Below are 24,294 nucleotides of genomic sequence, written 5' to 3' on the forward strand. Positions count from 1 at the left end.
TAGTGGTGGTTCAGGAGAAAGTGAGGACTGCAGATGCTGGAGGATCAGAGTCTAGATTAGTGTGGTGCTGCAAAAGCACAGCAGGTCAGGCAGCATCCGAGGAGCAGGGGAATCGACGTTTCGGGCATTAGCCCCTTCATCCCGAGAATCACCAGGCCACAGGTGAGGTTGAGCGGAAAAGTTCAGTTGGCTGGACGGCGAGTTTGCGTTGCAGAGTGACCCCAGCCCACATTCGGAGTACAATTCCCCCACAGGCTCAGGTTAGACTTTCAATCGCTCCCCATGCTTAAGGTGCGGCAACGCTCTGGTTAAACCACCATCACTGACCTCTCTATGTACTGAGAGAGACATAATCTGGTAAGATTATTTGGTGATTTGATACAGTTGTTCACCTCACAAAGGATCACCCCATGCAGAAAGATCCTGCAGTGTAGGCACCCCACTCGGTTCGGAAATTATTTCATAGATCCACCTCCTTTATTCTGCAGAAGAACATACTATAAAATAACAGCTTCCCAACAGTCTGGAATTCATGGAATCCCTACAGTGTGGAACAGGCCATTTGGCCCAACAAGTCCACACTGACCCTTTGGAAAGTAACCCACCCAGACCCACCCTATTACTCTACATTTCCCCCTGACTAATGCACCTAGTCTTCACAACCCTGAACACTTTGGGCAATTTAGCATGGCCAATCCACCTAAACTGCACATCTTTGCACTGTGAAAGGAAACCTGAGCACTCAGGAAACGCACGCAGACACAGAGAGAATGTGCAAAAATCCACACAGACAGTCACCTGAGGCTGGAATCGAACCTGGGTCCCTAGCATTATGCGGCAGCAGTGCTAACCACTGTGCCACCCCAGCATTGCTTTGTACTGGCTTGAACCTCTAGCTCATTGTCCCATTGCAAGGTTCAGTAAGAAGGAATGATCAGTTTGCGTTCTTATCTTACCCGTTACTTAATAATGTAACCCTATGTGGTCACTTCTCAACCATCCTCATTGGAAACTAAAACATAACCCATATTTCTCAGCCCTCTGATCCGGGGGGGTTAGACTGCCCCCACACTTGTGTTTTGGTGACCAGGACTGGGCAGATGACCTACTGTGCCAGCACATCTATCGTTTTTTTTCTGTCCATGTATCAGCATCCCAACTTGTGCTGATGGTCCAGCCAGTGTTCAATGAATGTTAACCATCTTCAGTTCCATCTACCAAAGAAAAGTTTATAATCTAAGCAACAAGCTGACAAGGGCATCCCAAAAGAGAAGATAGAACATGGACTTTAGCTGAGGCTGCAACATCACTTTTTCTCAAGTGTCTGCTGCAGTAGATAATATTGTGGCCATGCTTCCAAAGCATAGAGAAAATGATCATTTCAGCTCAGCTGTCTGCTACCTAATCCATGTTGAAAGTTGACACCTTGCAGGAGGTGATACCTGTGGTCATTTTTAGTTTGATTAGATTAGATTAGATTACTTTCAGTGTGGAAACAGGCCCTTCGGCCCAACAAGTCCACACCGCCCCGCCGAAGCGCAACCCACCCGTACCCCTACATTTACCCCTTACCTAACACTACGGACAATTTAGCATGGCCAATTCACCTGACCTGCACATCTTTGGACTGTGGGAGGAAACCGGAGCACCTGGAGGAAACCCACGCAGACACGGGGAGAACGTGCAAACTCCACACAGCCAGTCGCCTGAGGCGGGAATTGAACCCGGGTCTCTGGCGCTGTAAGGCAGCAGTGCTAACCACTGTGCCACCGTGCTGCCCTGTTTGCTTATTCTTTTCAAAAGCAAAGTTCTTTCAGTCCATGAAAGTCCCACATCTTAAGTTGGACAACGGAATTTGAAAATAAGTAATCTATATATTGCATCAACATTTTGCACATTTTCTTTGCTGTTTTTTTAACTGACAAAATTCCACAAGTGGAAAGTAGATTAAGTATAACTTATTGTGGAAACATAATGTAGATGTCCTAGGTTTTAGCAATTCCAGAGGTTCTGTAGTATTCTGCTGTAACGCATTGTTACTTGTGAACAATAATACATTTAGTAGCTTAGACAAGTTATTTTATATTTAAGATGCTTAGCATGAGAGCTTGGGCAACCAATCCATTGCATTCAATGATGGTGAGGGAAAGGCAGGTTTGGGGAGCAGTTTCTAGTAGTCACCCTCAGAACAATGAACAGTTGTGAGGTTGCATGTGAAGGTAGTAGGAGAGTTATGCAGTAATAGCAGTTACTGGGATGGGAAGACGTGAATTTGTAAAATGATTTGAACATGTGGAAAAGAAATGTAAATTTGTAGGATCAACGTCGCCATCATATTTTAATACATTCTAACAAGCAAGTTTTGAGAAGATTTGTGGTTCAGTTTGAGGTTGTGGATGTAGGTTTGCTCGCTGAGCTGGAAGGTTCTTTCCAGATGTTTGTCACCATACTAGATAACATCTTCAGTGGGCCTCAGGCGAAGCACCGTTGATAAGTCCTGCTTTCTATTTATATGTTTAGGTTGGTGATGTCATTTCCTGTGGCAGTCACTTCCTGTTCTTTTTTTCAGAGGGTGGTAGATGGGGTCTAACTTGATGTGTTTGTTGATAGATTTCTGGTGGTTGAAATACCATGCTTCTAAGAATCCTCGTGCATGTCTTTGTTTGGCTTGTCCTAGGATGGAGGTGTTGTCCCAGTCAAAGTGGTGTCCTTCCTTATCTGTATGTAAGGATACTAGTGAGAGAGGGTCATGTCTTTTTGTAGCTAGTTGGCGTTCATGTATCCTGGTGACTAGTTTTCTGCCTGTTTGTCCGATGTAGTGTTTGTTACAGTCCTTGCACGGTATTTTGTAAATGACATTAGTTTTGCTTGTTGCTACATCGAGTGACATCACCAACGCAAATAAACCCAAACATATAAATAGAAAGGAGGACTTATCAGCATTGCTTCGCCTGAGGCGTACTGAAGATGTTACCTAGTAGGGCGACAAAATGTCTGAAAATGAACCTTCCAGCTCAGTGAGCAAACCTACATTCACATTCTAACAAATTGTCATCAATCTGAAACAATAACTGCATTAATACTATAATCTCCCTGCAGCTGCAAATTCATATAATTTCCAATTTAGCATATTTTAAATTGAAAAAATACGTGCATTTGATGAGATGTAACTAACTATATAGCCATCTTTCCACATTCATCACAATTAACATAATTACATAATATAATGCATGTATTACCAAGAATAAATTTCACTAATATTAAAAATAGGATCCTAGACATTAGTCATTTCCTTACAAGTTACATACCAACTCTTAAGGCTATAAGAACTAGGAGTAAGCAATTCAGCCCCTCAAGCCAGCTCGGCTATTTAATAGAATTATGACTGATCTGATCTCAGTCTCAACTCTATTTTCCTGCCCTGTTACCATTACCCTTCAACCTATTGCAAATTTAAAATCTGCCTATCTCCTCCTCAAATTTACTCAATGCCCTGGTATCTGCAGCACTCTGGGGTACTGAATGCCTGAAATTCATGACACTTTGAGAGCAGAAAATATTTACGAGGGTGTTGCCAGGATTGGAGGATTTGAGCTACAGGGAGAGGCTGAATAGGCTAGGGCAGGTTCCCCTGGAGCATTGGGAAGTGAGGGGTAGCCTTATAGAGGTTTACAAAATCTTTGCGGACACAGTGAGGTGAATAACCAAGGTCTTTTTTTCCAGAGTGGGGTAGTCCAAAACTAGAGGACATCGATTTAAGGTGACGGGGCAAGATTTAAAAAGGACCTAAGGGACAACTTTTTCACACAGAGGGTGGTACATGTACAGAACGAGCTGCCAGACGAAATGGTGAGGTGGGTACAATTATAACATTTAAAAGGCATCTGGATGGGTATATGAATCGGAAGGGTTTAGAGGGACACGGGCCAAGTGCTGGCAAATGAGAGTAGGTCAGATGGGGATGTTTGATCGGCATGGATGACTTAGATCGAAGGGTATATGATTCTATGATTCTATAAATAGTTTTCAATGCTGGCAGGTCAGGTCTTGAGAGCTTGGGTTTGCCCAATTATTTTTGCAGACTAGTGTGTAAGGAAACCTTGTTTCATTTCGAATAATTTACAATAAAATGGTGTTGGTTTCACAGAGCAGGATTTTATAGAAGGCATGTACACTAATGGGCAAAGACTGCTGTAAACATTACCAAGAGCAAGACCTTCCTGTGCAAGGCTCATGAAGTAGTCAGAGATAAATATTGCTCACATAACTAATCCAGTCAGCTTTGAGCTAAAGTTGATACTAGATGTGGTTACAAAACTAGCTGCCAAATGCAATTCAGCATTCAACAGATAGAGCCGTAGAATTATATTAGTTGTTAGGAATCTCTTATAAGTGAAAGATAAACACATTCTCCTCTATGTGGTTTCTGTAGTTTTTAGGGATTTTTGTTTCATTTACTTTTTCTATCAGCTTTTTTTATGAGCATGAACCACTGGTGTTTCACCGTGACGCAATATACTTTTGCAGGGCAGGTTTAGCAAGCTACTGCCTCTGCCAATCAAATCTTCAATAATCTCATTATTGTTCGAGTCGGCAGCTTGTTTCATTGGGCTGGGATCTGTGTCAATGTGCAAAAACAGAAGGTAGCCCTGGCAGGACATTCAACCAGAAGGTCAACAGCACTCCATTCTCATAAACTGCAGAGTTAGAACTAGGTAATACTCTAGGAGCAAACCTATTCCAAAATCATTGCCCTTGCCAACCTGATCTGATTTATCTTGATTTAGATGGATGGGTGTTGTCCTTTGAGATGGAAATTTGCAATCTGAGCAGGAAGACACAAACTTTACATCTGGTGATTAATTTGTGGCTTGACTTAGAGTTTCCAAGCGCAGTGATGCATTTACACTAACAGGAGTAAGGGTGCTGTGGTTTCTATTCAGGATGTGATTTCAAAAGCAGAGGAATGAAGGGGAGGTTGGGGGGGGGGGGGGCGCGCAGTATATTTCAATGCTCAAAACTGTTTGTACTCCCTCAGTTCCAGGATGTGATTGGTACAATGCTGGAGAAACTCAGCAGGTCTGGCATTCTCTGTGGTGAGAGAAATGTTTTTGTTTCGAATGAAGACGACATTTTGGACTTTAAAAGTTAATTATGTTTCTCTCTCCACTGGTGCTGCTGGACCTGCTGTGTTTCTCCAGCATTCTCTGTATTTGTTTCAGATTTCCAGCATCTGCAGTATTTTGCTTTTGCATGACTGTCATCGGTTACTTTCATTGATTTGTGATTACCTGTGTTCAGGTTACATGCTTCTCACAGGAAGGTTAGTGCTCTATCACAATGGGGAACAGATCTCCTCATATTGGCATCTATTACATCTAGGAGTTGTTCTCCCATTTGCAGTGTCTCCAGCCTTTATCCACGAATGATCTGTGGATTTGGTCTGCATTGGTAAAGACCACGTCCTGTGACACTATTTAAATGTATTGTATTCGGGTGATTGGAGAGTAGAGTTTTGAAGTTAAAGTAGATCTCAAAGTTACATGAGCCCTCAGTCTGTCCTCTGTGACAAACCTAGCGGTCTGGTAGCCAAGCTTGCCAGGTCCACAGTATTTGAAGGACATAGTTGAGGATTAACCAGGTAATCTTGCTCATGAATGGATCTCCAAGGAGTAGACATACCTGCTTAGACTAGGAGTCTTCCCATTTGGTTTTAAGTAATCTTGGAATTTATTGCATTAGGCAGTTTCAAGTAGCTGTAAAATCTCTCTATTTGTAAATGACACTGTTTATCTCAATCAGTTTGAAACAGAGAATTGTTATGGTGCGGATAGAGACCATTCGGCCCATTTTTACCCTGAGCAGAATTCCTGTGTGCATTGGAGATTCCCAAGCCCAGCCAGTTCTGGATTGCAGAAAATGGTGTGTATGCTGTTGTGCATTTCTCATTGATGTGGATAGTTGTCTCACAAACAGGGTGATTTTTTTTTAAAAATGTTCCACAGTTGAAATATTTTCCGCATGGTGCGGTTATAAACTGCGGAGGTGCCAAGTTCAACTATCAGCTCACTGAGATTTGGTTTATCAACGCTGTAATCAGGAGGCATGAAGGAGATGTCAAGTGTCTTCTTTTAGGGGAGGAGAACTAGGAAGAGCAACAACATTGGATCACCTGAAACTTCCAAGCAGATGAATCAACGCCAAATCATACATGCAGCAGCACATTGTATCATTTATAATCAATACGTTAATGCTATGAGGAAGGTGATAAAATAGACCAGCTTTTTCTAATAGTCTGGTGGTACAGCGTGGATATTGATAAATAGAAATGCAGATTTGTTTTAAGCATGAACACAAAAAAACATGGAACAGAAGTCGGTCATTCAGCTCAAGGATTCAATGAGTTGTTACATTAAACCTCAGCTCCACTTGCCTGCCTTTCCACAGACCCCTTGATTCCCTTATTGATTAAAAATCTGTCTATCTCAGCCTTGAATATAACGTCACAGCCTTGACAGGCCTCCACAGTAAAGAATTCCACAGATTCACTAACTCCTGAGAGAAGAACTCCATTCTCATCTCTATTTTAAATGGGCAATCCCTTACTCTAAGATTATGCTCTCTGGTCCGAGATTCAGAACCTTGTCTTCGCTCATCCTTTCAAGATCCCGAAGAAACTTATATGTTTCAATAAGGTTGCCTCTCATTCTTCTAAACTTCACTGAGTACAAGTTCAACCTACTCAATTTATCCTCATAAGAAAATTCATCCATACCCTTGATCAACCTTGTGAACCTTCTCTGGACTGTGTCTATTGCCAGCATCTCCTTGCTTAGATAAGGGGACTAAAGCTAAAATATAGCCCAGGTGAGGTCTGACTGTGGCATGCATAGCTTTAGCGAGCCCTTCCTGTTTTAATATTCCATTGCCTTTGAAATAAAGGCCAATAGTAAAACAATAAGGCATAAGTTGTAGGAGCAATATAGGTCATTTGGCCCATTGAGTCAATTCTACCATTCAATGAGATCATAGGTGATTTTATAATCATCAACTCCACTTTCCTGCCTTTTTGCCTTAACCTTGTTCCCCTTGCTAACTATAAATCTGCCTATCTCGGCCTTGAACATACTTATTAACCCAGACTTTACAGCTCTCTGTGATAAAGTATCCCACAGAGAGAAATAAATTCCCCTGCACCTCTGTCTTAAATGGATGATTACTTATTCGGAGATTATACCCTGTGGTGCTAGGCTCTTGCACAAGGAGAAGTGACCTCTTAGCATCATGCCCTTTAAAAATCAATAAGTTGCCCTTCACTGTTCTAAAGTCCAATGAGTACAAGTTCAATCTACTCAACCTTTCCCCCCAAGAAAGTCCTTGCATACCCAGGTCAAGCTCGTTTGGACTGCGTCCATTATTAGGATATCTTTTCAGCTATAAGAGAGAAGAACTGTTCACAGCATTCCAGCTATGGTCTCACTGGTGCCCTATATAATTTTAGTGAGATTTCCCTATTTTTATAAACCATTTCCTTTGATATAAAGACCAACATTCCATTTGCTTTCCAAATTACCTACTGAATGTCAATACTACCCTTTTATGATTCATGCATAAGGACTTCCAGATCTCTCTATGCTCCAACTTTGTGCAGCATTTCCAATTGAATAATATGCAACTCTTCTATTCTATTCTTATAATTTCCCAAATTATACTTCATCTGCCACATTTTTCCCACTCTCTCCACCTGCCAACAACCCTCTGTAGAACCTTTGTCATCCTGAGCACTTATATTCCTACCTACTTTTGTGTTAGCTGTGAACTTGGCGATGATATATTTGTTTCTCATCAATCCTGTTGCTCGGTCAGTTCAGGGGTTCCTCACCCTTTAGGAACTAATAATAATAATGGAAGACTAATTGAAGTAAAAGAACAGGAGAAATTGAGAAATAAAACTGAGAATAGAATGATTCTTGTATTACCTTCACGAATAACGCTGGATGAGAAAAGTCAGTATTGGGAAACGGGACACTTTAAACAGCAGAGAAGCAACGAAATACTATAACTCACTTCCTTTGTAAATGACAGCCCTCAACGCTATTTCTGTCTTAGATAATTGTTTATTTTGACCCATCCATAGAATGATATTTCTTCAATATCAAGGCTAGTTTACCATGAGGTCATGGAAGCCAGATCACATAACCAAAGCTTGAACCATTGTGTGCAATCTGCACGCCTCTTATATAGACAATTGCTGATGTGAAGGAAGTGTTTTATACAACTCAGAAGAGAATGTAATAATTCCCAACACTGGTTTGAGACAACATTATTTTCATAAACAAAAACTGTGCAAATGGATCTTTTCTTTCACAGACTTGCGAACTGGAGGCAGAAAATCATTAACTGAAAACATTAAGTCTGCTTCTCTTTCCACTGTTAAAAATCACACAACACCAGGTTATAGTCCAACAGGTTTAACTGGAAACACACTAGCTTTCGGAGCATCGCTCCTTCATCAGGTGATAGTGGAGGGCTCAATCCTAACCAGAATTTACAGCAAAAATTTACAGTGTGATGTAACTGAAATTATACGTTGAAAAGTTGATTGTCTGTTAAGCCTTTCATCTGTTAGAATACCGTGATAGTTTCAATTCTTTCATGTGTAAGTCACAAAGCCTTTTTTTAAAAGGCTGCATTCTCGGGTTAGCTGTTAACAATGGTGATAGCTAGACAATATGTTGAAGGTGTTGGCCCCCTGTGTTCTCTGACTATGCCATGATGTTTAGATTGATTCTAATCTAAAAAGTGAGACAAAGGAGTTTTACATAAATTCATGCAGTTTTTGAGCTCAGAGTTCTACATGAATGCATGCAGTTTTTGAGCAAAGTACAATGTAACCCTGAAAGTACAAATTCACCCCACAAAATATATGTGTGCACATGTGGGTCTTTGTCTGTCTGGGTTGGGGGTTGTGAGTGTGAGAAAGTGTATGTGTGTGTGTGTAGTGAGTGCAGAGTGTCTTAAGTCTGTGAGGGGGTGCATGTGTAAGTGTGGGTGTCTGTGTGCGCATCTGTGTGTGTGTATAGGAGTGCGTGTGTGAGTGCGTGTGTGAGTGCGTGTGTGTAGGAGTATCTGTGTGTGTGTATAGTGCACACACTCACACATGCACCCCCTCACAGACTTAAGACACTCTGCACTCACTACACACACATACTTTCTCACACTCACAACCCCCAACCCAGACAGACACACACATACAGACAGACAAAGAATGCAACTTTTTAAAAAAAAGGTTTTGGGATTTACATGAAAGAAGTGAAACTATCAGTGTATTCTAACAGATGAAAGGCTTAACAGACAATCAATTTTTCAATGTATAATTTCAGTTACATCACAATGTAAATTTTTGCTATAAATTCTGTGTTAGGATTGAGCCCTCCACTATCACCTGATGAAGGAGCGTCACTCCGAAAGCTAGTGTGCTTCCAATTAAACCTGTTGGACTATAACCTGGTGTTGTGTGATTTTTAACTTTGTACACCCCAGTCCAACACCGGCATTTCCAAATCATCTCTTTCCACTGCTCAACATGGTGAGTGTCTCTGCCATTTTCTATCTATAATTCAGGCTTCCAACATCCATGTTATTTTCTTTGTGCAGGAAGAGGTAGAAGAATATTTTCCAAATGGTCCCACTTTGGAAATATTGAAAAGCAAAGGGATTTGAGGATCCTGATACACAAGTCACTAAGAGCTAATGGTACAGGCTCAATACACAACCAAAAAGGCTTATGAATGTTGGCACTTGCCTCAAAGTGGTCGGAAGGCAAAAAGAATAAAAGTTACAATTGCACTGAGGTTTCATCAGTTTTGGGTACCATTCCATGGGAAAGATCTTGGGAGAAGCATAACACAACTTCACTAAAATATTTTAATTTAACTTTAAACCATTGTGAAGTCAATTTGAAGTAAGGGTAAGGGATGATCTCACTGGGATCATTAAAATGACAGGGGAACAGGGTTAGATACAGGAAAACTGTTCCTTCAGGACTTGGAGTCCACAAAGATGAAGCACAAACCTAAAATTAGACAAAGTTTTTTAAGGAGCGAGGAAGAGCTTTCTCAGCAAAAAAGGGTGGTAGAAATTTGGAAATCCACTCCCGAAGAGCTGTGGATACTTGATCAGTTGGAATTTCTAAGTCAGAGGTAAATGGTTTGGGGAAGGGTAGCAAGGGATATGGATCAAACTAGGTAAAATAGGATTAAGGTACAGACTAATCATGACCTAAATGAATATTGAAACTGAGTCCAGGAGCTGAATGATCTAGTCCAGTTCTGACAATGTGGATTAATTAACATATTAAATGTTAGAGCTGAAAACCTGTCAGCTACATAATAATGAATATGAAGAAAGAACCAATGTTGACAAAAAAAATTGAGTTATTTTGTACACGTTCTTCAAAATGTCTGAAATTTAAAACTATGCAAAGGATAGAATCAGTAACTCTCGGGAAATCCCTCAGTTTGCTATAAATTCCAAACATGGTACATTGCACAACATTCTGACTTACAACTGCTACTTTCTAACAATTTTGATTGCATGAAAAGATTTCATCTTGTTGTGGGCACAGTGAAAATGGACTATCAATTACAGTATCATTTGACTTTAATACCTAAGATGATAATGAACTAAACATGATTTTAATAAGAATACTGCCATGTATGGGGACAGCTGCTAAATCACCTGATAAGCCCAGGAACACACATGGAAATATGAGGTAAAAACAATGACTGCAGATGCTGGAAAGCAAATACTGGATTAGTGGTGCTGGAAGAGCACAGCAGTTCAGGCAGCATCCAACGAGCAGCGAAATCGACATTTCGGGCAAAAGCCCTTCATCAAGGGCTTTTGCCCGAAACGTCGATTTCGCTGCTCGTTGGATGCTGCCTGAACTGCTGTGCTCTTCCAGCACCACTAATCCATGGAAATATGATACCAGCTACATCTATTATGATCCAAGTTGATGTAATTACCAGACAGTCAGATTGCAGACAGGAGCCTGGCTTGATAGATCATACTTTGATTTGTTTTGGTTTTAACAAAGTGGCCTCTCCCTGAAACATAAGCACACAATACTGCAGATTTAGTTCTAAGAATAAAATGGAAGTTCATTAGGAAAGAAATTAAGATAAAATAGAATAATCCAAACTATCTACTTATTATGCAAACTCAAAGGTTTTTAAAATGCAGTAAAAGTATTGTCTCATTAATCTCAAAACACTCCTTTGCAGTTTGAAAAGGAATAAAACAGAGTTTGTATAATACCGAAAACAAAACCCTGGTACAGTATCTAATACTGCACTCATACAATACTCACACCAATGTCCTTGTATCTAATACCTCAATAGGTTTCAATCTTTTTGACTTCAATTTTTAGACTGGAACTACAGATAGCTTCATCATGGAACTAATGTACACTTGAGCTTCAATGTACTCAGCTTTTAATCTCTTTAGGGTTTTGTTCCAATACTATGATCTGGGACTAGCACTAACTCTTCACTCTAAGCTAACTTGTTCACTATATATCCTTTTCTGCTCATGAAAATGTTTCCACAAAGTCATCCTATTCCAAGGACATCACAGGATTGATCCACTGAAAGTCAAAAGTGAAACTAAAACTGTCTTGCTTTCTCAGCTCTGCGTATCCAAGTTCCAGAAATGTCTAATAAATTATGAGGCCCCATTATTTGCCATGCTGGGTCACAAAGTAATCTTAAATAAATAAGTCTATTATTGTGCACAAAACTATCTAATCTGTTTGAAATGAAGTCACCATGGTTACAGAAAAGCTTAAAGTTCATTACGAACTTCAGACACACAGAAAATCCAAAACCAAATGGCAGAAAACCTGAATAATATTAAACATTATGCATATAAATCCCACAGTTAACAGGCCACATTGGAATTACTATTTTAACCAAGAGGTATTGAAAATCTGTGAGGTGTCAAAAAATTCACATCTCCCTTACCCACACTAGCACGATAAGTTCACATGCAGCGAGATGAAAGGTTGTTTACTGTTCTCCAGCTTCAAATGAAGCAAGGACACAGGCACCAAAATCCTAGAAGGAACTGTATATCAACAGTAGCTACTGAGCAACAAAGGATCAAGAAAGTAACGTGGGCTGAAAGGACGCTGAAAGTTCTCTCTAGGTTTCAATTTCTCTATCTCAGAAACTCTTTTATGCTTTGCTTGAAATGAGTGGCACAGTGGTTAACACTGCTGCCTCACATCACCAGGAATGTGGGTTTGATTCCAACCTCAGCCAACTGGCTGTGTGGAGTTTAGAAGAGCTTTTGTCTGGGTGCTCTGGTTTCCTCCCAGGGTCCAAAGATGAGCAGGTTAGGTGGATTGGCCAAGCTAAATTGCCCACAATGGGCAGGCTAGATGGATAAGCCATGGTGTTGGGGAAAAGTTAACATTTTTGGCTGGAAGCCATTTTCCTGATTTGGCTGAGAGTTTCATTTTGTGTCCCCAAGCCAGACCTTTGCGGGCTATGCATTCCTTACTATGAGGTAATGAGAAAGGTTGTCCTTATCTTCCTTCTCAAGATAGTGTCTCCTCCCTTTGCTGAATGGCTGTAGAACCAGTCAAGCTGACATAGACTTTCCAATTAGTCCCTCTTCCTTCTCTAGTTATTGCCTCTTCACAGTCATTCAGCCAATTAGGGATATCTCCGCTTAGTATTAGCAATCGGTGTAACTAGAGCAGGTTGTGATACCACTTGATCTGTCCACTTATAGAATGCATAATAGTGCTTTAGTTTTGAACTTAATGACTCACCTCTAATTTAGTACCAACTTGTAAGCATGCCAAACTGTATAATTAACATAGAACATAGAAAAATACAGCGCAGTACAGGCCCTTCGGCCCTCGATGTTGCACCGACCGAAGCCTACCTAACCTACACCAGCCCAATAACCTCCATATGCTTGTCCAATGCCCGCTTAAATGACCATAAAGAGGGAGAGTCCACCACTGCTACTGGCAGGGCATTCCATGAACTCACAACCCGCTGAGTAAAAAATCTACCCCTAACATCTGTCCGATACCTACCACCCCTTAATTTAAAGCTGTGTCCCCTAGTAACAGCTGACTTCATTAGCGGAAAAAGGTTCTCACTGTCAACCCTATCTAAACCCCTAATCATCTTGTACACCTCTATCAAATCTCCCCTAAACCTTCTTTTCTCCAATGAGAAAAGCCCCAAGTGCCTCAGCCTTTCCTCATATGATCTTCCTACCATGCCAGGCAACATCCTGGTAAACCTCCTCTGCACTCGTTCCAATGCCTCTACATCCTTCTTATATTATGGTGACCAAAACTGCACACAATACTCCAGATGAGGCCACACCAGAGTCCTATACAACTGCAACATGACCTCAGGACTCCGGAACTCAATTCCTCTACCAATAAAGCCCAGTACACCATATGCCTTCTTCACAGCACTATTTATCTGGGTGGCAACTTTCAAAGATCTTTGCACAGGGACACCAAGATCCCTCTGCTCATCCACACTACCAAGTAGTCTACCATTAGCCCAGTAATCCATCTTCTTGTTACTCCTACCAAAGTGAATGACTTCACACTTAGCTACATTGAATTCCATTTGCCACCTTTCTGCCCAGCTCTGCAACTTATCTATATCCTGCTGTAACCTGCCACATCCTTCTTCGCTGTCCACAACTCCACCGACTTTTGTGTCATCCGCAAACTTGCTCACCCAGCCTTCAAGCCCCTCCTCCAGGTCATTTATAAAAATGACAAACAGCAATGGTCCCAAAGCAGATCCTTGTGGAACACCGCTAGTAACTGCGCTCCAAGATGAACCTATACCATCAACTACTACCCTCTGTCTCCTTCCAGCCAGCCAATTCCTAATCCAAACCTCTAATGCACCCTCAATGCCATACCTCCGTAGTTTTTGCATTAGCCTGCCATGGGGTACCTTATCGAATGCCTTGCTAAAATCCATATACACCACATCTACTGCTTTACCCTCGTCCACTTCCTTGGTCACCTTCTCAAAGAATTCAATAAGGTTTGTGAGGCACGACCTGCCCTTCACAAAACCATGCTGACTATCCTTGATCACATTTTTCCTATCCAGATGTTCATAAATCCTATCCCTTACAATTCTCTCTAAGACTTTGCCCACAACAGAAGTGAGACTCACTGGCCTATAGTTACTCGGGCTATCCCTGCTCCCCTTCTTGAACAAGGGGACCACATTCGCTATCCTCCAGTCTTCTGGCACTATTCCCGTAGACAACGACGACATAAAAATCAAGGCCAATGGCTCCGCTATCTCCTCCCTAGCTTCCCAGAGGATCCTAGGATAAATGCCATCAGGCCCAGGGGACTTATCTATTTTCATCCTTTCCAGTATTCCCCAGACCTCTTCCCTACGTACCTCAAGGCCATCCATTCTAATCACTTGTGACTCAATATTCACATCAACAACAGTGTCCTGTTCCTGAGTGAATACTGACGAAAAGTATTGATTTAGTGTCTCACCGATCTCCTCTGCCTCCACACACAACTTCCCACTACTATCCTTGACTGGACCGATACCTACCCTAGTCATCCTTTTATTCCTGACATTCCTATAGAAAGCCTTTTGGGTTTTCCCTAATCCTCCCAACTAAGGACTTTTCATGTCCCCTTCTCGCTGCTCTTAGCTCTCTCTTTAGATCCTTCCTGGCTACCTTATAACTCTCAATTGCCCCAACTGAACCTTCACGCCTCATCTTTACATAGGCCGCCCTCTTCCCTTTCACAAGGGATTCCAATTCCTTATTAAACCACGGCTCCCTCACAAGACCCTTTACTCCCTGCCTGACTGGTACATACTTATCAAGGACACCCATTAGCTGTTCCTTGAACAATCTCCACATATCATTTGTGTTCTTCCCTTGAAGCCTACTTTTCCAATCCACACATCCTAAGTCATGCCTCACCGCATCATAATTTCCCTGCCCCCAGCTATAACTCTTGCCCTGCAGTGCACACTTATCCCTCTCCATCACTAGAGTAAAAGTCACCGAGTTGTGGTCACTGCCCCCGAAGTGCTCACTTACCTCCAAGTCTAACACCTGGCCTGGTTCATTACCTAGAACCAAATCCAGTATAGCCTCACCTCTTGTTGGCCTGTCTACATATTGTGTCAGGAAACCTTCCTGCACACATTGGACTAACACCGACCCATCTAATGAACTCGAGCTACAGCTTTCCCAGTCAAGATCTGGGAAGTTAAAGTCCCCCATAACAACCACCCTGCTACTTTCACTCTTCTCCTGAATCATCCTCGCAATACTTTCCTCTACTTCTCTCGGACTATTAGGAGGCCTGTAGAAAACTCCTAACAGGGTGACATCACCTTTCCTATTTCTAACCTCCGCCCAAACTACCTCAGATGGCAAGTCTTCCTCCATCACCCTTTCTACTGCTGTAATACTATCCTTGACAAGCAAAGCCACACCTCCCCCCTCTTTTACCCCCCATCTCTGACCCTACTAAAACATTTAAACCCTGGAACCTGCAACAGCCATTCCTGTCCCTGTTCTACCCACGTCTCTGTAATTGACACAACATCGAAATCCCAGGTACCAACCCATGCTGCAAGTTCACCTACCTTATTTCTTATACTTCTGGCATTGAAGTATACACACTTCAAGCCACCTTCCTGTTTACAGGCACCCTCCTTTGAGATCGATGCCATGTTCCTAACCTCCCTACACTCAAGGTCCTGTACCCTAAAGCTACAGTCCAGGTTCCCATGCCCCTGCAGAGTTAGTTTAAACCCTCCCAAAGAGCACTAGCAAACCTCCCCCCAAGGATACTGTTGCCCCTCAGGTTCAGGTGTAGACCATCCTGTTTATAGAGGTCCCACCTTCCCCCGAAAGAACCCCAGTTGTCCAGAAACCGGAATCCCTTCCTCCTGCACCATCCCTGTAGCCACGCATTTAACTCTTCTCTCTCCCTATTCCTCGACTCTCTATCACGTGGCACGGGTAACAAACCAGAGACAACAACTCTGTTTGTTCTAACTCTGAGCTTCCAACCTAGCTCCCTGAAAGCCTGCCTAACATCCTCAGCCCTTCTCCTACCTATGTTATTGGTGCCAATGTGGACCACGACTTCAGGCTGCTCCCCCTCCCCCTTAAGGACCCAGAAAACACGATCAGTGACGTCACGTACCCTTGCACCTGGGAGGCAACATACCAAACGTGAGTCTCTGTTGCCCCCGCAAAACCGCCTATCTGTGCCCCTCACCATTGAGTCCCCAATAACTATCGCTCTACCTTTCTCCACCCTTCCCTTCTGAGCAACGGGGACACGCTCCGTGCCTGAGGCCTGAACCTCGTTGCTTACCCCTGGTAAGTCACCCCCCCCCCCACAAGTATCCAAAATGATATACTTGTTCTTGAGGGGAATAACCGCAGGGGCTCCCTGCACTGGCTGCTTCCTCCCACTCCCCCTCACTGTCACCCATCTCTCTATAACTTTCGGAGTTACTACTTCCCTAAAGCTCTGATCTATGACCCCCTCTGCCTCCCGAATGATCCGCAGTTCATCCAACTCCAGCTCCAGTTCCCTAACACGGTCTTGGAGGAGCTGGAGATGGGTGCACTTCTTGCAAGTGTAATCAGGAGGGACGCTAATGGCTTCCCTCACAATAACAATAGCTGGACTAACGGTCAGCTCCGAGCTGTTTTCTCTATATAATCCTGTAGTATCCTGATGTACTTCAGAATAACACCAAGCCACAGTTAGGACAGTGAATTCCCCATGATATATCGTGTAATAAACTAATCAGTTCGCAAGGTCCCAGTCTCGAGAATTTTCTTCAACAATTGGCATAGACGATTTGGCCTCTGTTTTACGAGGCGAGCCGGACCATTTAATGTGGAGTTTATCTTCTAAGAGACAGTGCTTTAAATTTGTATTCAGTTGGCTGTCGGAGTGTGAAGAGCCACTCAAAATTACTTTTATTGGCCACACGCATGCTCCAGACGTGAGGCTTTCAGGTTGAACCCCTGAGGGCAAGACGGAATAAGACCGTGTTAGGGAACTGGAGCTGGAGTTGGATGAACTGCGGATCATTCGGGAGGCAGAGGGGGTCATAGATCGGAGCTTTAGGGAAGTAGTTACTCCGAAAGTTATCGAGAGATGGGTGACAGTGAGGGGGAGTGGGAGGAAGCAGCCAGTGCAGGGACCCCCTGCGGTCATTCCCCTCAAGAACAAGTATACCGTTTTGGATACTTGTGGGGTGGAACCCGACCTGAGCCGGTGGGCTGATTCCCCCGGGGGTGGGGGGTGACAGGGAGATGGTCTGTGGCCCAGAACACTGTCCCTGTGAGGTCCTTGAGTGGTTGCGGCGCTGCTGTCAGGTCGTTTGTGTGTTTGTTGGTTGTTTTTTGTTTCTTTGCTGAGAGGTTTGTGATTCCGGGTTGGGCCGATGGGTTTGTGAGTATCTACGGGACTGAGTGAAGAAACCAGCCCTTGGGACGGGTCAATCCTGTTCCACCGTGCAGTCCGGACCCCGGCCTTTTGCCCCCCCCCCCCCCGAGCACTATCATAAAGCGCCGGGGTAAACCTGTTTGATGGAAGGGGAAGGTAGGAGACCCTGTCATTCCCCCCCCCCCCCCCGGGGGTGGGGGGTCGCCGGCTGACACAGTCTGGAAGGAGATTGGTGACAACCGATATGTTATAGCCCTTTCACCTCTGATCTGTACGGGTGCTGCCTTATGGGGGGGCTCTTTTCGGTTGGATAAGATTGATTACTGGTATGTGAACATTCAGGGTGGTGATGGGGGATACCCCCCGATCCCCCCCCCGGGAGGCGGGGTAGATGCTCGTCTGGAGAAGTTTTTAAGGAAGTTGCTAAAGGCTATCAGCCCCCTCCCCAGACTAAACACCGCTCTGTGTTCCAGTGAGGCTGCCGACCCTGCGGATACCCCCCTGTACCACCCCTCCACCTTACTCCACCCAGGATCCCAAACTTTCCCTCAGACTCTCAAGCTGTTGCTGCAGCACCAACCCGATACCCCTCACCTGATCCGCAGGGTCCCCAGTGCTCGGCCGGCTGGCTCTGATGTGACTGAGGTTAAAAAAAAAACAGTGACTGCAGAATGCTGGAAACCAGGTTCTGGATGAGTGGTGCTGGAAGAGCACAGCAGGGGGTCAGGCAGTATCCCCAAGGAGCTCCTCGGATGCTGCCTGAACTGCTGTGCTCCTCCAGCACCACTCATCCAGAATCTGATGTGACCGTCCCTGCTTCCAGCCCCGAGGCTACCGTCTCCTTTTCCGCTGGTGGTGCCGTTCCTGGGCAGAGTATCCATTTCGGCATGACTCTCCCCTCCCAATACACGGTGAAGTTGTCCACCCAGGCTCCCTGTCTCCTGATTGGGGGACGTGCCTTGGACTCTTGCTCTGGTCTGTGCTACGCTCCAGGATGCCCCCCCAATCCGATTAAGCGTCCTCCTTCCTTCTATGGTTGGCCTGTTCAGGTCTGCTCCCGCTACCTGTTTCTCACTTATAGGCCTCTGCTCAGCCTTTTTCTCCAATAAATTGTTCCCCGAAAGTCAGTGCCTTTTTGCTACTTTCTCCCCACCACCCCCCCCTCCTCTAGCTTATCTCTCCACCCTTCAGGCTCATTCCTGATGAAGGGCTTTTGCCCGAAACGTCGATTTCGAAGCTACTTGGATGCTGCCTGAACTGCTGTGCTCTTCCAGCACCACTAATCCAGAACCTTTTTGCCTTTACTTACAGCGATCGCCAATATACATGGACACAGCTTCCCCAAGGGTACACACAGAGCCCCCACTGTGTATGCCCCTGTAGTGCACCGAACCCTGAAGGACCTCTGCCTGCCAGGTCACAGTATCTCAATCCAGTACGTCGATGATTTGCTTGTGGATTTGGCCTGGCCTGCGGCTTGCATGATGGACACTGTAGCGCTGCTCCACTGTCTGGCTCAGGATGGACATAAAGTCTCACTGGAGAAAATGCAGCTGTGCCAGAAGAAAGTACAGTCCCTGGGATATGAGTTTATGCACAGTGTCGGAGGTTTATCTCCGGGTCACATTGCAGCCATTGTTACACTCTCTCCTCCTGCTTTACTGGGCATGAATTACTGTCTTTCCTGGGCATGGTGAACTATTGCAGACGCTGGATTCCAGACTATCGTATTGTTGATGCGCCTCTCCCTGAGGCTTCCTCACCAAAGCAGCCACCCCAGGTGACATGGACGACTGAGATGTCACGGTCCTTTGACACACAAACAATGCCTGGCCTCGGCTCCTGCTCTGGGCATACCTAACTATACGCTGCCATTTCTGCTTTATGTACACGAAAAAGAGGGGTATGCCTCTGGCATTTGGGCACAGATGCATGGGGATCTCTGGCGCCCTTTAGCCTTTTATTCTGTACAGTTCCCACCTGTTGTAAGGGGAATGTCGGCCTGTTTGCGTGTTGTGGCGGCTGCCGCTGTAATGGTAGAAAGGTCCACCCACATTGTGATGGATTATCCGTGCACTGTTCTTGTGCCTCATTCGATCTCCCTGCTGCTAAATTCAGCAGCAACCCAACATTTTACAGCATCATGGAAAACTGGCTACGAGGTCATCTTATTATCCCGTACCAACCTTGCATTGCACCCGCGCTGAACCTGGCCACCCTTCTCCCAACTTCCCACGACCCACTTGAGGTGGACCATGACTGCTTGAATGTAGTCCAAGAGGTTGTCACCCCCTGCCCTGATTGCTCTGAGATCCCATTAGACAATCCAGACATGATTCTCTTTACTCTTTTCAGCCCTCGGACCATCAAATATTGGCCGGATATGTGATCTGCACACCTTTCGAAACCCTCAAATCGGCTGCATTGCCGAAAGGGACTTCTGTGCAAGCAGCAGAATTGTTTGCTCTTACCAGGGCCTGTATTCTAGCTGACTGAAAGTCTGTTAATATTTACACTGACTCCAGATATGCTTTTGGAGTAGTCCATGATGTTGGAGCCCTATGGAAACATAGAGGATTTATTACTTCCACTGGGCGACCCCTGCAACATGCCCTGCTCATCAACAGGGCGGGCTATAATGCTTCCCTCTGCTGTGGCTGTGATTTAAATGTGCGGCCCAAACTACTACAGGCGATCCAATATCCCGAGGGAATGCACGGGCTGCCCAAGCTACCAAACAAGCAGCTCTAACCCCCACTGAATATGATTTGCAAGCTCTCAAGGCGGGGAAGTCAAAAGACACTTTGGACCTAGCAGCAGATGGGATAGTGGCCACTTAGCGGCACGCCCCTCAGGCTGAGAAAGATAGTTGGGCACGTATAGGGGCTAAGGAATCTGGCACCTTAGGGCTAGTACAACACCCGGATGGTAGAACCGTCTGTCCCCGATCACATCTGCATGTTTTGGCACTGGCTGCCCACAGCATTACAGGAAGATGGGGAATGATCCATGCAGTAAGACAAAGCTGGTACACTCCCGGCTTTGCTGCAGCGGCACAAGCCCTAGTGTCCCATTGCCTGATAAGCCTACAGAATAATAATGCTAAACCACTGGCCAAGTATGAATGTTTGCCTGTCCCAGATGGGTCCTTCCAACCGTTGCAGATTGACTTTGCCCATATGTTCCCCAAACAGGGTGTTAAATACTTGCTGGTCATCGTGGATATGTTTTCCAAATGGATGGAAGCTTTCCCTACACATAAGGATGAGACTCGAACAGTGGTTAAGTGTCCCATGAAGGATGTGGTTCCTTGGTTTGGTGTCCCGAATGGTGTTAACAGTGACAGAGGGACACATTTTACTGCTGAGGTCACAAAAGGGGTTAGTAAACTTCTGGGTATTACACAGAAACACCACATTCCGTATCAGCCCCAATCCTCGGACGATGGAACACACGAATGGCACCCTTAAAACTACTCTAACCAAGGTCACCCAGGATACAGGTCTGCCCTGGCCAGAGGCATTGCCGCTAGCCCTTTACACTGCCCAGGGCCAAGTTAATTGAACTACAGGACTAACTCCCTTTGAGGTACTCATGGGCTGCACGATGCCTAGGGGGCTCTGACCCCCCCCCTCAAAACTTCTGCAGATGTGGCACTGCTTCTCACTCATGAGTCCCTTCTGGATTATGCCAAATCATTGTGCCAGGTCATCACCCGCAACCATGAGTTGGTCAAGGAGGCCCTTCCAACACTGGCTAATAGCCCCATGCATCCGTTCCACCCAGAGGAATATGTGAGGTTAAAATCCTTTGAAAAGACCTTTCTTTCTCCTAGGTGGAAAGGCCCATACCTCATCCTCCTAGTGACCTGAACGGTTGTCAAGGTCGAAGGAGTACCTGAGTGGACACACGCCACCCGAGCACCTTTGCCCGAACAACCTGACCTGAGAACCCCTACCCAACAGACACGGGAAGCACCAGCATGCCTGCTGGCTGTGCCATCTGGGGAGTGACTGTCTGCCTCTTCTGTGTCCCTCCTAGCTCTATTACCCCCTGATGGGGCGAAGGGAACAGAGTACAACATTTTATCATTCGCGAGCTACATACTAACACCTTCCTGCACATGACTTATACCTGCGTGAGAGAGATTAACCGTTCCCGCTGCTGGGTATGTGCTCACATTCCCCTTTATTCTCAAGGAGGAATCCCTCTTTGGTCCATCCTAGTCAATGAATCTGACACCGCTGAATGGTGGTTGGAACGGAATGGGTCCTCCGAGGTGGCCATGTTGCGACTTCCCAGTGGGTTCGAGAAACTGGGCCTTGCCCTAACAGATGATAGTCTCCCCTGCTGGAAATCAGCAGGGTATACCTTGAACAAGTACAAAGGCTGGTTCCAACCCGGTACAACCTCCCTGCTCCTTACCTCAAAGTCTATCCGGTCCACTTTAAGAGGCAGTATACTCAACCTTAAGACCCCCAACAGAACCTCGGGTAACACCATTTTTAGGACCTTTTGGACTGGGACCCAGACGGACTGTCCAGGTACCTATAATGGCACCTATTTCATTTGTGGCCATAAGGCCTACCCTTGGCTGCCAGTCGCCTGGATTGGTAGCTGCTATGTTGGTTATGTAGTCCCCTACATCTACCATTTCCACTCATCCCCATTTGAGCTGCTCACAACTGGCTCCAAAAGAGCTTTATCTGCATTTGAGCAGTTCCTAGCCGTATTCACCCCTTTCTATGGGACCGTCCTGCTGACCATTGAAGTCAGGTACCTGACCTCACTCCTAGAGAAGGTGGCCAATGACACAGCCTTCTCCTTTAAGGAGATTAATGCAGAGATGGTTGCCCTTTGCACGGTTGTCCTCCAGAACCAGATAGTGCTAGACTACCTTTTGGCCAACAAGGGGGGGGGGGGCACATGTGCCCTCATTGGCTCTGCCTGTTGCACCTATATCTCTGATGCCAGTGAAAACATCACCAATCTTGCTGACCACATCCAAGAGGCGGACACTAGGCTTCATACCGCCAACTCTCATTGAGATCTTTGGACCTGGATGGGTGAGTGGTTCGGGTCTTGGGGGAGTGCCATTGTTCAGGGTCTCAAAGTGCTTGTTATTGCCCTCGTGGTCATCATGTTCTTGATTGTTTTTCTCAAACAGTGCTGCTCACATTGCAGCTCATTGCTGCTACCCTGTACACCCCATATAGCCCAATTAGTTAAGGTTACCTTCCCGATGAGCCCTTGTGTCACCACTAAGCCCCTCACACCCTAGATTTGAGGAGGATATCTGCTTGGATTCAGAGGGTTACCAAATTGACTCAGAACCGCCCCTTCCAGATAACCCCCTCGGATCGAGATACATTTCCCCCTTTTGTTGAAGCCCCAGACCTGCTTTTCTGATTATGAAAAGAAAAAAGGAGAGAATTGTTGAGGAAAAGTTAACATTATTTGCCTGGAAGCCATTATCCTGATTCGGCTGAGAGTTCCGTTTTGTGTCCCCAGCCAGAACTTTGCGGGCTATGCATTCCTTACTATGAGGTAATGTGAAAGGTTGTCCTTATCTTCCTTCTCAAGGTAGTGTCTCCTCCCTTTGCTGAATGATCAGTGCAGGCTGTAGAACGAGTCAAGCAGATATAGACTTTCCAATTAGTCCCTCTTCCTTCTCTAGTTATTGCCTCTTCACAGTCATTCAGCCAATTAGGGATATCTCCGCTTAGTATTAGCAATCGGTGTAACTAGAGCAGGTTGTGATACCACTTGATCTGTCCACTTATAGAATGCATAATAGTGCTTTAGTTTTGAACTTAATGACTCACCTCTAATTTAGTACCAACTTGTAAGCATGCCAAACTGTATAATTAATGGTCAGCTCCGAGCTGTTTTCTCTATATAATCCTGTAGTATCCTGATGTACTTCGGAATAGCACCGAGCCACAGTTAGGACTGTGAATTCCCCATGATATATCATGTAATAAACTAATCAGTTTGCAAGGTCCGAGTCTCGAGAGTTTTCTTCAACACATGGGGAATGCAGGGTTACAGAGATGGAGTGGGGCTGAGTGAAATGTTCTTTGGAGGGCCAGTGTGGATGCGATGAGCTGAATGGCCTTCTTCCATACTGTGGAGGTTCTGTGAAACTAGCCCCCGTAAAATTTGGACATTTTGAGTCTGGTATGACTCTTTGTCAGAACCTCTGACTTGTTCTGTTAATTCAGTATCTTTCTCAATAGGTATTGGCAGGAACTCCAGCACTCTGTATGTATGAATTCTACATATGAATTGGCTGATGATCTTCCTATGGCATAACAAATGTAGTTCAGTCAGAGGAGAATGCTTTGAGACAGCTGGAGGTTGTAAAAGGCGTTGTATAACTTTTTTTTCTTGTTTTTGTGTTACTTTAACTAACTATATTATTGTCCAGCTCCTATAGTGTAGTTTTCTACATTTACCCTTGCTCATAACCTTTCCTTCATAGGAGTCAATAAGATCATCTTTAAATGGCCTCTCTTAAAACTTAGTACACAACACTGGGGATGGCTTTCATGTCTTTTCTACATTAAAAATCACACAACACCAAGTTATAGTCCAACAGGTTTAATTGGAAGCACATTAGCTTTCGGAGCGCTGCTCCTTCATCTGACAATCACCTGATGAAGGAGCGTCGCTCCGAAAGCTAGTGTGCTTCCAATTAAACCTGTTGGACTATAACCTGGTGTTGTGTGATTTTTGATTTTAACTTTGTACACCCCAGTCCAACATTGGCA

General features: G+C 44.7%; 1 protein-coding gene across 2 annotated transcripts; it reads left to right on the forward strand.

Annotated features, from left to right (window-relative positions):
- The first annotated feature begins 43 nt into the window (after window positions 1–43).
- LOC140469331 (endogenous retrovirus group PABLB member 1 Env polyprotein-like) lies at window positions 44–23,510 on the forward strand. 2 transcript variants are annotated; one of them, XM_072565746.1, is made up of 3 exons: window positions 44–162; window positions 3,724–3,854; window positions 18,833–23,510. In XM_072565746.1, the coding sequence occupies exon 3, from the start codon at window positions 21,645–21,647 to the stop codon at window positions 22,566–22,568; it is 924 nt and encodes a 307-aa protein (XP_072421847.1). In that variant the 5' UTR covers window positions 44–162; window positions 3,724–3,854; window positions 18,833–21,644; the 3' UTR covers window positions 22,569–23,510. The 2 variants fall into 2 exon arrangements, with proteins under 2 accessions (XP_072421847.1, XP_072421848.1); XM_072565747.1 differs by lacking the exon at window positions 3,724–3,854.
- Window positions 23,511–24,294: the final 784 nt, after the last annotated feature.

This window comes from Chiloscyllium punctatum, chromosome 49, assembly GCF_047496795.1.
Source record: "Chiloscyllium punctatum isolate Juve2018m chromosome 49, sChiPun1.3, whole genome shotgun sequence".
Classification (NCBI taxonomy): domain Eukaryota; kingdom Metazoa; phylum Chordata; class Chondrichthyes; order Orectolobiformes; family Hemiscylliidae; genus Chiloscyllium; species Chiloscyllium punctatum.

What these genes read in the sequence shown, in the direction of transcription:
- LOC140469331 (XM_072565746.1), top strand. Translation starts at nt 21,645, where the DNA reads ATGACTTATACCTGCGTGAGAGAGATTAACCGTTCCCGCTGCTGGGTA.